This window comes from Bicyclus anynana, chromosome 19, assembly GCF_947172395.1.
Source record: "Bicyclus anynana chromosome 19, ilBicAnyn1.1, whole genome shotgun sequence".
NCBI classification, from domain to species: Eukaryota; Metazoa; Arthropoda; class Insecta; order Lepidoptera; family Nymphalidae; genus Bicyclus; species Bicyclus anynana.
In genome coordinates this window covers 14,715,861-14,727,904 of record NC_069101.1, presented here as the reverse complement: position 1 = coordinate 14,727,904, position 12,044 = coordinate 14,715,861, and the positions used below count along the sequence as shown (strand labels likewise).

At 41.0% G+C, this 12,044-nt stretch overlaps 2 protein-coding genes across 2 annotated transcripts in view; one reads left to right on the top strand and one right to left on the bottom strand.

Moving 5' to 3' along the window:
• The window catches only part of LOC112044082 (uncharacterized), a 63,746-nt gene extending 56,624 nt beyond the window's left edge, over positions 1–7,122 (top strand). Inside the window, exons 3-5 of the mRNA XM_052887236.1 lie at positions 1,415–1,516; positions 2,994–3,188; positions 3,935–7,122. Of these exons, the coding sequence (XP_052743196.1) occupies positions 1,415–1,516; positions 2,994–3,188; positions 3,935–6,601 (2,964 nt within the window). The 3' untranslated portion in view covers positions 6,602–7,122. The remainder of the gene's footprint in view (positions 1–1,414; positions 1,517–2,993; positions 3,189–3,934) is intronic.
• An 85-nt stretch (positions 7,123–7,207) lies between these two features.
• LOC112044102 (CDK5RAP1-like protein) lies at positions 7,208–11,994 on the bottom strand. The gene is made up of 7 exons (XM_024079846.2): positions 11,346–11,994; positions 10,813–10,963; positions 9,639–9,853; positions 9,008–9,138; positions 8,448–8,604; positions 8,232–8,359; positions 7,208–7,767 (listed from the first exon to the last, which is right to left on the bottom strand). The coding sequence occupies exons 1-7, from the start codon at positions 11,881–11,883 to the stop codon at positions 7,369–7,371; spliced, it is 1,719 nt and encodes a 572-aa protein (XP_023935614.1). The 5' UTR covers positions 11,884–11,994; the 3' UTR covers positions 7,208–7,368.
• Between the last annotated feature and the right edge of the window lie 50 nt (positions 11,995–12,044).

Below are 12,044 nucleotides of genomic sequence, written 5' to 3'. Positions count from 1 at the left end.
TATCTCTAGTTTAAAATATCGTTGACTGACGAACCTACCAGTGGCGTAGCGTGCATTAAAGGCTCCCTGGATCAAAATTAGTTGGTGGCCCAATAGACGAGCAGCAAGTAAAATCTTTTTTACTTTACCCTAACTATTTCACCATAATGTATTGTTTTTTTACTTTTTTAAAGGTTTAGATTACTTTATAAAAAATTTTGCTTTCACGCGTAAGGGGTCCCTGAATTCCGGAGGCCGTTCATTGATACGGTTGATAGGTACGTCACTAGCTACGCCCCTGGTACGTACTATAGCGCACAACAGTGACATTTCGTAACGTCCCCTCAGCTATGCTGTGTACTGTGTAATTACGCAAGGTGTATCGATAGGCAGTGGGCTGCTTACGTAATTATTGTCTTCATTTCCCGTTATATCGAGACCGTAAACGCTAATGACCAGAAAAGTTTCATTTCATATCCCATTATTTGTTATTTAATCGCTATATACGTAATTGTGTTGAAACTAGTGGCGGGAAGTCATTTTTTCAACACACAACTCGTTAGAAAGTATGCTATCTATGTCAGAAAGAATGTTCAGCTTGAATTTTAGTGTGCTTAAGAGCCTGTCATGGCTAGACCTTTTTTTTTATAAAATCTAATTGTCTGCTCATGTTCCTAGCAAAGGTAATTATGGAAGGTCTAGTCACATAAGTTGACGGCCTCCGTGGCGCAGTGGTATGCGCGGTGGATTTGCAAGACGGAGGTTTTGGTTTCGATCTCCGGCCGGGCTGATTGTGGTTTTCTTAATTGGTCGAGTTCTGGCTGGAGGGAAGCTTCCGTCGTGGCTAGTTACCATCCTACCGGAAAAGACGTACCGCCAAGCGATTTAGCATTCCGGTACGATATCGAGTAGAAAACGAAAAGGGTGTGGAGGGGGATGAAAATATCCCCCTCCTTACAAGTTAGCCCGCTTCCATCTTAGATTGAATCATCACTTACCATCATACCAGCAGGGTGAGATTGTAGTCAAGGGCTAACTTGAAAACCTATTCAAGTAGTAGGTAAGAGATGTGATACTGATAGCCCAGTAGATATGACCTCTGTCTCCGATTCGGAAGATGTAGGTTCGAATCCGGGGCATTTACTTCCAACTTTTCAGTTATGTGCATTTTAAGAAATTAAATATCATGGTAAAGGAAACACATGTGAGGAAACCTGCAGATGGAGGCCTGCCCCCTAGCTAAGTGGCACGTCGATTCTCTTTCTACGATCGCTACCGCTTCGATAACTAGAAAAATGTATGGGAATGACAGATCTTGATCACGTGACCTGTCGATAGCAAATGCCATTCCCATAAGTCTTTCTAGTTGTCGAAGCGTTAGCGATCATGTTGATGATGATGATAATGATGGTGATGATGATGTTGCTTGTTGCAGAATGGGTGCAGCGCGCTGCAGCGGGCGGCGGCGGACGGGCACGTGGACGTGCTGCAGCTGCTGCTGGAGCATGGCGCCGACCCCGACAAGCAGGACCGACTGGTGACTATCGTTTCCATCTGTTCCTTAGTTACAGAATAACCCACCACCTCCCATGGCCCATTCAACCTCTCGGTAATTTGGGCCGAATCGAGGGAGGGCGAACCCGGTACTTGCTTTTGCGTGTTCTCGGGACACCTTCTTGTCTCCCTACAAGTTAATTTATCTTTTCTCTCCCTTGATACTCACTCTCCCCCTTCTGGGGCTGGACGACACACGACGTTGAGATCCGCTTGCCCGCCGCGGTCCATGCATCACCTTTGACCGGTGGTCAACGGTCCAGAGCGCTCCGCCTCGTGTGCCACCGATGCGCGAACTCCTACTCCTCCTAGCTTGCCGAGCTAACAAGATCCTGGTAGTACACTGGTCCCGCCTCTTCTCTGACAATCCATTCCAACATTGCACTCCGGAGGTCCTCGTACTCGCCGCATTCCCACAGGACATGGTGGAGGTCTTCCTCCGCCAGCCCACACACACAGTCGCCAGTCTCGCTGAGGCACATGTCACGTAGGCGCTTCCGGAAGCAGCCGTGACCCGTCAGGACCTGCGAGGTCTCATAGTCCGGCGCGACCCAGGTCGCTCTGAGTCGGCCAGTGACGCAGTTCATTGCTTATAGAAGAATATGAAACCTTGTATGCCGCTTTATCTACGGTTAAAATAACTCTGCCATAATACTGCCATTTTGGATCTGCTATCCTACTACCTCTGATTCTTTACCCGTCTCTCAGATACCATTATGTTATTAATCTGATTAATTGTTCCTTATTCTCTCATATCCTGTTATTCCTATGGCTAAGGAAAACTCCAACATTGCATCTCGTACGTTCGATAACATAATAAGATGTGCCGTTGTTATAAAAATAAATTAAGTATCTTATCCAACTTTCATACTCATTATTGCTTCCGATTCCGGAGGGCGCAGGTTTGTATCCGGTCCAAAACATGCCACCTCCAACTTTTCAGTTGTGTGCATTTTAAGAAATTAAATATCACGTGTCTCAATCAGTGAAGGAAAACATTGTGACCTGCATAACAGAGATTTTTTAATTCCGTTTTTTACACCATTCAACTACATAGAAAGGTATTTTTACGGAGCTCTTTAACCGACGAACACGATTACAACTATTTAACATCGATACTATAGAGACAGTTTTTATAATCGCATTAGATCGTTGATCACATACTTTGACAGAAAAGTAACGTCAAGCGAGGCAGGTCCTATACAATAATTTGTCTGACACTAATTACGTCCAGATTAAGCAGTATAAATTGTTATACGTGTACCAACTACGAGTTGGTACACGTATAACAATTTGCAAGACATACGTCCTACAAGTGCAGCTTCGGGTCCATCAACTTGGCGTAAATGCAAGAATAAGCACGATGATACCTCGGAAGAGTTACAGAAAGCTCTAGAACCAAGGTATCTCTACGGCACTTCTGTTGACTTTTAATTAAGATTTGTATCGTTCGTTTGCAGCACGGCAACACGGCAGCGCACGAGGCGGCGTGGAAGGGCTACTCGCGCGCGGTGGCGACGCTGGCGCGCGTGTGCGACCTGCGCGTGCGCAACGCGGCCGGCTTCGTGCCGCTGCACCTCGCCACGCAGAACGGACACAACCAGTCCGCGCGCGAGATCCTGCTGGCGGGCGCGCCGCCCGACCTGCAGAACAACGTACGTGCCCACTACTGACTAGCGGATGCGCAGACAACCTTCACCCTTCGCGTCTAACCCTGGGAATGTGGGTTAACAGGGGTTGGCACTTTCTGTGGATCTCAACGCCGCCTGCAAATACAGAAGGTGCACTAGGACGGACCACTTAGGTCTGCGGCTTCGAGTTGGTGTGGTGTTCACCGCGTCGAGATCGAGCCTGTGTTAGTCGAGGCGATGAACGACAACGGCAGAGTGGTCAAGTCCGTGTGGTTCTTTGCCCACCGCATAGCGAGGTTAGCGGAGATTCCTGCGAGCGCCCGTCTGTTGTGTTCGCCACGCAGAACTAGAGTCTGGCACTTACGAAATGTGGAGATAACTGATACTTACTCGTATTAATAGAAGTTCCCGCGAATCCACTAGAACGAAGTTGGTAGTAGGTATGCCGTAACTCTGTATTTATAACCGGAAATGATGTTTTATCTCATATGAGTCGGGTTGTGACTATCTTTAGACAAAACTCCATTAGCTGATAATGAAGTATTAAAGACATCGTTAAATTTTATTGCGTCTATAAAACACATAATAATTATGAGCGTTTAAGGAGCGTAATCGATTACATTTGATCATCGATAAACATAGATCATGCACATTTATGGGGCGTAATATTGGTGATAAAAGTTGAAACCAATAAAGACTCCAGAAAGTGTATAAATCTATTTTTACTGTTCAATAAAATGTATACTGATAGTAAATATTGTGTGTTGCAGTATGGCGACACTTCGCTGCACACCGCGGCGCGCTACGGGCACGCGGGCGTCACTCGGATCCTCATCTCTGCGCAGTGCCGCGTCTCCGAGCAGAACAAAAACGGTGACACGGCGTTACACATAGCGGCCGCCATGGGCAGACGAAAACTGACCAGAATCCTCCTCGAAGCAGGCTGCGACAAGTCCCTCAAGAACCATCAAGGCGAAACTGCGCGAGACATCGCCACCAGAAAAGGCTTAGAAGAAATAATCAGCATCCTTAACACACCAGTCGCCAAACAATCCAAAAAGAAAGACAGGCACAGGGACAAAAGCAAAGAAAGAACTGTAGACGAACCTGATGACGCTAAGAAAAAAGATAAAAGCAAAGATAAAAAAAAGAAAAGTGTGCATTTCGAAACGCCACAACCTCAAGTGCAATGGTCGCCGTATGGATGTCACTATTACCCGGACCCCAAATATTTCCCCAAACCCAAGTTAAACTCGCTACCCACCGAACCATTAAAAAAAGGCGAACAATACTACTTGGACTTAGCAGGGAATATAAAGAAAGGTCCAATCGGAGCCGGATACACGTGTTATTGCGCGCCGTTCTTTAAACATATGGAAGAAAAGCTCAATGAAGACAAAAAAGACCTGAAACGTCATATCGATAAAGCTCATGAGAAATTAGATCAGAAAGTTACAGATTTAGAAATGAAAACTCAAGGTCAAATATCAGAATTAACGAGATTCGTTGCTGCCGAAAGAGCTCTGTGTAAGGAGAGGCATAAACATTTGGAGCAATGGTTGTCGCGGGGCATGATGTTCAGAGCGTCAGAAAGAGTGAAGAAACTAGACTTCAGTCCAAAAGGATCGCTAGATATACCGCCAATAAAAAGAACAAGAAGTCTCGAAATATTAGATGGTGGTAACGATGAATGGAACAATGTCAATAGAATTATTAAGAGTTTTAATGAAAACATGGCGCAGTGTGAAAATATAGCCAAAGATTTGGAATATAAAGCCACATCTAAAAGTACGGAGGAATTAGATAGTAAATCACCTCGAAGTCCAAGACGGAAGCAATTGCTTAAAAACTCGAGAAGCAGTGATCAGTTGGACGTCGGACCCAGTCGGTGTTCTAGATCTTCCCATTCCACGCCTCACACAAGTTGCAGTCAAGGTACTTCTCCGAATGTCACAGCAGAAATTCACGTTAGAGCTAATAAAGTCTCCGTATCACAATCCCCAGTATCTGACCTCCCGTATAACGAAAGACACTTATCGTCATGCAGAAACATGGCAGCCGTATCTTCAAGTAGCAGTCATCATCCATCAGATTTCATAGGTACCAACAACCCAGAGGAACACATAACAAATAGTCAAATAGACCAACAAAATGAAACTACGTGGAAAAGTCAAGTATTACAAAGAACAGCAGATGATATTCGAAAACGGGTGGCACTGGAAAAAGAAATGTCCGATGTTCTGGTAAGAAATACAAAATCACTGGACATTTCTCAGGATGGTTACATAAAATTTTCTAAACAACCTGACTACAGGGAAGACTGCAACAAAGAGAGGGAACCTCGTAGATCAGTTCAAGAATTGGTAGCTCAGGTGGAACATCAACAGAGACACATATCACCGGAAAGAAATCCGTTACCCAGAAAAGTAACAGAAAAGGAAGCAACTGTGCCAATTAAAACAAAACCTGTTATCTTAAAAATGCCACAACAGCCGTTAAGACCAGCACCAATATTGAAAGATAAACCACCAAAATCCAAACGTTTCAGTCTGCATAATTTAATACCATTCCCGACGAGAAAATCCTTTCACACTCCGCCCAAAGAAAATGGCAATAATTCAGAGAGTAGCGATGAAGACGACAATCCTATACGGAGTAGAAACCAACCTGGTCCGATGAGGAATACCAATCTGCTTCAAACTTTACCTCTCCCAAATTACGAGACCATGTCAATAAAGTCTCAGTCCCCAGCGCCCCAAGTACAAACTCATAACTACCCTCACGATTTAAGAATGATCCCAAAAGACGCTTACTTCCACGACATACCCAATAGACAAGTACCTCATCAGATGCCGTATATGCAGGAAAACGGTCTCCCATACCCTCAACATCCGTGCCAGAGTCAATTCGATTATAACGAACCTGGTTTACCTCAGGGGCAGGTCGAAGGCCGCAACAGAAACCCTATACACCATCATCAGACAGGGGTTTTTAGCGCTATGATGCAAGACCATATTATAAGAGAAATCGAACGAATACCACATTGCTACAGTGACCACTTAGATCAGAACACTGAAGTTGAAATAGCCAACCAAAACGATCACTTTCGCGGTGGTTACTACGATAACCGTCCACCAATGTACTCAGGATTCCGACCCAACCCAAACGCTGTGAGGAAACCAACACCAGATCACAGTTTGCTGCACAGTCGGCTCCAATCATTAGCTATTAACACACATTTGACGGAAACTCAAAGTCAAACCGACAGAGAATCTCATAATGATTCAGGTTACAGCACGAAGGTATATGGGAGTTCCCAAGGGCCGTCTCCGAGTCTATCTGGTCACGTAGATGATAATTTGTCAGGTCAAAGGGTTAATGTGATGCCTAATAATAAAGAAGCTGGCGGACAAGTAGGCGCATCGAGCTTAGTGTAGGAGTGCACGAAACAAAATAACACACACAACTTTATCTGTAAGACTTGAGAAGTGTCTTGGAATTTTACGAACAATCGGATTCGAGGTAAAGAATATCTTAACATAATGTTTGCCTTAAGAAATCTAAAAATAAATAATAGTTAGATGGTTTGAATAAACCTTGGCAATGCCTAACAAGTGCACTGAAAAAAGCACCCTAAATTATTTACAAATGTTTTAACTAAAAGTACAAATTTGATTTAGCAAATACCTAATCGATGCCATGTATCACAAATAATGTATAGAGTTAAATGTAATATAATTATAAAGCTAAGGACTGAACCATATAAAGAATTATTTTCGAAAAAATATAATATTTTTATATGAACAGTCCATATTTTTTGTATGTACCTACTTACTTATTTATGTATTATAACTCTAAGAATGTGTTTTGTAATATACTTATTACTTATATTTATTTCTAATACTTCATCTATGGTTTGTACTGATTTTAATAAATGCACTTGAAGTGTGAATTAAAATATATTGTTTTATTGAATATAGCCACAATATAACTTTTAATCTCTCTCGGTTTTCATTCAGTCTTTTAAAAATTAAAAAAATATGTTACATTTCCGATTTATTGTACTAATATATAACAAATATTTACATGATCATACATTAAAAACATTTTAATTCTGTATTTACAACTTACTATTCTACTTGTAGTTTGAAATATGTAACTTTATAACATTATTTATTAAAGGATTTGGGAATTTAACTTGATATTAAGCATTCTGTTCCCTTAACAAACCACGATCAGCCCATCCGTAATCCTTATAGAACTCCCCAATGCTGCTGTGGTACAACGCTACGCCGGTCAGAACAGAAGACTTGGCTGATAGGATCCTAACCCCGACATAATCCCCAGGCTTCACCCCCCTATTTCCCTCCCCGGAAGGTATTTCTACATCATCAAACACAACTTTTATATAGTGTTCATTTCTGCCCAAAATTTGCCCAGTTTTGGGCACAATTCCTTCAACAAGAACCAAGTGTACATTCCCTATTTCTGCCTCGTGCAGCCTTTGGCACTTCCTGCGATATATCTCGATCATTCGGGCGTGTCTTTCCTTCTTCACCTCGTCAGGTACGTCGTCTTTGTAACGGCGATAGGCGGTAGTTTTCTGAAAATGTTACAGCTTTTTTTAAAAAAAGCAGGAGATACTTTGATGTGGAATTTTCAAAATCTGATGTATGAATCAAAGTTTGTATTTTAAAACCGTTCATAATTCCAGTAGGGCTAAACAAAACTGGATGAAAATTAAGACACATTAGACAGCACACAGGTCACATTATCAAAAAATAAATCTATACATAATAACACGAAATGACTTTTCTCCGCTTATTTTGATGAAGACTTCGTAAATGGTCTGGAAATGAATCCAGCTAAATGCTAAAAGTTTAACGCACGGCACGATTATATGATTATTACCAATTACAAACGTCTCAATGACTGCACAGATTTAGATGAAATTTAACACAGGCTACTTTTTATCCCGTTATTGCAAAGCAAACCAGATCTAAACCGGTAAAAGTGGTATTCAACTAGTGGAAATCTATTATAGACAAGAGTAAGAGTTACACGTACCTCTCTCATGCTGTAAGGGAAGAGGAAGGCCACGTTGTAGTCCACGATGTCCATCAAAGTCATCGTCTCCTCAAACTCCTCGTCAGTTTCGCCGCAGAAGCCGCAGATCATGTCCGTGGATAGCCCCACTGTATGAACAAGATTAACAAACTCATACTCTCTTACTCTGTAAGCTAACAGGAAACAGTTGTGTCTCTGAGCTACCCCGGCCCCTACCTCCCGGTATGACGGCCCGCACGTGCGCGACGAGCCGCAGGTAGGCCTCCCGCGAGTAACCGCGGCGCATGCGCTCTAGCACCGAGCTGCTGCCGGCCTGGGCGGGCAGGTGCAGCATCTTGCAGATATTTGGTCTCTCCGATATCACTTGCAGCACCTGAAAACAATTGTTAATCACACATTTCGTCGCAAAAAGGCTTGCACTTGACTACAATCTTGCTTGATGGAAAGTAACGATGATTGATGAGATCTAATATGAGAAGCACTTGACTAGAATATATGCAAAGTTGGCAGTAATAACCAGAAGAGCATTTCACATTTTAGCTGTTCAGATTAGAAACATTGACGTTAAATGTTTAGTTTGGATTGTATAACTTGTATTATATTAACTTGAGACCTGGCTACCAAACACAACCAAACAAACAGAGTATTTCAGAGTCATGTCACATATAGTGCTAAAATTGTGAAAATGACAAAGTAAATTACAAGTATGTGGCAGTGCACAAAACTCGTATTACTTATTATCAGACTTTGAAAATAACAGCTACACTAAACTTTACCTCATCAGGAAAGTCCTTAGGATGTGCAGCTGTGAATCTTATCCTCATCTCAGGATCCACTGACGACACTTTGTCCAAAAGATCCGCAAACCTCAGGCCACCTTTCTTGCTTTTGTATACAGTTTTAAAACCTAGAAGAAAGGAATTTATTTTACACTAGCATAAGCAGATGCCACGTGCTTCCACCCGCGTAATTACTGATCCCGTAGGAATACAGGGATAAAATATTGCCTATAGCACAAGCCTATTTAGTGCAAACAAACAAATCAAGTCTATCCTTTTTATAATATTAGTATAGATAAGAATATCTTGTGTCAGAGTAATATACATCATCATCCTATCATTTATAGTAAGTAACCCACTTCACTGTCAGAACTTCTCTGCTCCTTGATGAGGGGATCAGAGTCTGAAGATTTTGACTTTGATATAAGAAGTTGATGACAATAACAAGACTCATTAAAAAAACATATTTTCTGAGTTTTGCAATCCAGTAAAACTACCAACTTTCCATCTTCAGACTACTATAGAAGATTACTTGGAAGACTCAAAACCCAATGTATGAAAAACAGATCTTTATGATCCATAGCCACAAAAGCTATAAACAGTGGGGCATTTTCCAATACGTACTCACCTGTAGCCAACTGTGTGTCACTTCTGCCGCTCTGCTCCGTGACGTCCCTGTAGCTGTTGACATTCTGCCCCAGCAGCGTCACCTCCTTGACGCCGCTGTCCGCGAGATGGCGCACCTCGTCCACTATGGAGGCGGCCGCACGAGAGCGCTCGCGGCCGCGCGTGAACGGCACGATACAGTATGTGCACATGTTATCACAACCGCGCATTATTGATCTGACCATGCAAATATACAATTATCTTTATCAAAAAACATATAAGAAACACACTGCACTATACAATGCAACAAACTGCAACAATTAATTATTAACCCAATGTAACCTGTCTCAAACGGTGAAGAAAAACATTGCGAGGAAAACCTGCATGCCAGAGATTTTCTTAATTCTCTATGTGTGTGAAGTCTAGCAAACTGCATTGGGCCAGTGGCCTAACCCCTCTCATTCTGAGAGGAGACTCGAGCTCAGCAGTGAGCCAAATATTAGTAGATAATAAACAAATCATGAGGAATAATTTGATATTCTAACAAAATTGAACATTTCACCTGTGTATCAATTGTAACACACTTAAGGTGTGAAAGAAAGCTCATACTTAGAATTTCTAAAGAGTTCCAAACTAATAAACCCTCATATTGTGTATATTACTTTGGATCTCACTAGCTCAATGGTAAAGGGGCCAAACTCAACACTGAGAGGTCATAGGTTCCAGCCTCACATGGTGGACTATTGTCACTCTTAAGTCTTTTTAACCAAATTTATAAAGGAGGAGGTCCTCAAGTTGATTGCTATGATTTTCTTTAATCAGTGTGAAAATGGTGCTAAACTGATGAGGTATTCAAGCTGTAAATATTTAAAATTTTTAGGTATTTCACACAGTTCCCTTTCATGTTGTCCTTCAGTAAAAGCTTATATAACACCAGCTTAGCGCTGTCTTGAAACTGATCAGCAGGTAGAACATAATAATATTATGATATCATTTTTTAGTTTAGTGGATGCGTTTTAAGGTTTTGAAGTCAGTTGTATTTTTTTTTATTAAAATTTTATTAACTAATCATGGGGTAATGAGAGTATTGGTCATATTTAGAAGATAGTTGGCAAATATTAAAATTAATTATTATTTTTTAAAGCAATTAGTTTGGTTATATATTAACTGAATACTTAATGTGTGACTTAACTTACATGAAAGCAGAAACACTGTTTTGGTTCAACCTGACAGGGACCACATCAGCATAGGTCTCATCCAGGGACAGCAGCACATTGACAGCTGTCTGGCCACTCTCCGTCAGCGCCAGGAGACGGGGCAGGTCTCTGTAGCTGTCAGGGCCCGCAACTGAGGACAGTTGGAAGATGTCTTCCTACATAAAAGCTTAAATAAAAATTTTATAATACAAGGATTACTATTATAAAATATAAATAGAAGCTCAATTTATGTAAAAAAGAATACCTGTATAAAAATATATAAACCTTAAGAAATTAGATGAATACCTAGCCAAGGAATTACTAAACCTTCTTAAAACAAGATAATTTGGAAATGAAACAATATTTCACCATTTAAGCTAAATTATTAACATATACATTTTTACCTATCACTACTGCAAAAATAAAAAATTACAAACTTAAATTTAGTAGGTTTACGAAATGGTACTTTTAGTATTTATAGATATAATTGAAACTGAGTACTGAGTTGTTTTAAAAGTATATTAAAGCCATACCAACATCAACAGCCTTTTCTTTCTCAATCAATTTCTCTTTCAGTCGCTCGGCCATGCAACCCAGAATACCAATCTTAATTGGCTTGTGACGATTTCTCGAGACTGACCGCCTTCTCTTGTAACCTCTCAAATGGTCCAAACGATTCCAAATTTTGTTCTCAGCTCCTTCTCTAATAGCACAAGTCATGACGAGGAAAATGTCAGCTTCCTCTTCTTTCTCAGTCTTCTCAAACCCTTCCTTTTGCAAAATAGACCACACAATTTCCGTATCACTTAAATTCATCTGACATCCATACACATCGAAATATACTTTCCTTTTTGAGGTATCTCCATAATTTTCCGGTAAGTAAGGTATGTGAGGAGGATGATTAGGAACATCAGACGCTCCTGTAGACTGAATAATGAAATCTTTTAAGCTGGGACCATGTTTTATGCGGTGTTTTTTAGATTCAAACGCTGCGTCAGATTTACATCGACATTGACGTGGAAAACAGGTAATATATCTTATAAATCTTTTTGTATTTTGTAAAAAGAACATTACGAATAAATTGTGTACTTTTAAGCTTTGTTTTAGTCAATATAAAATAAATTAATCTGTTTTGTAATAATCTCTTTCTTAACCTCTAAAGTTTGACATTTTCGTTTTCGAATATTTATTTACAAATTTTGACATTGACATTAGCTTGTATTCGTTCGTGG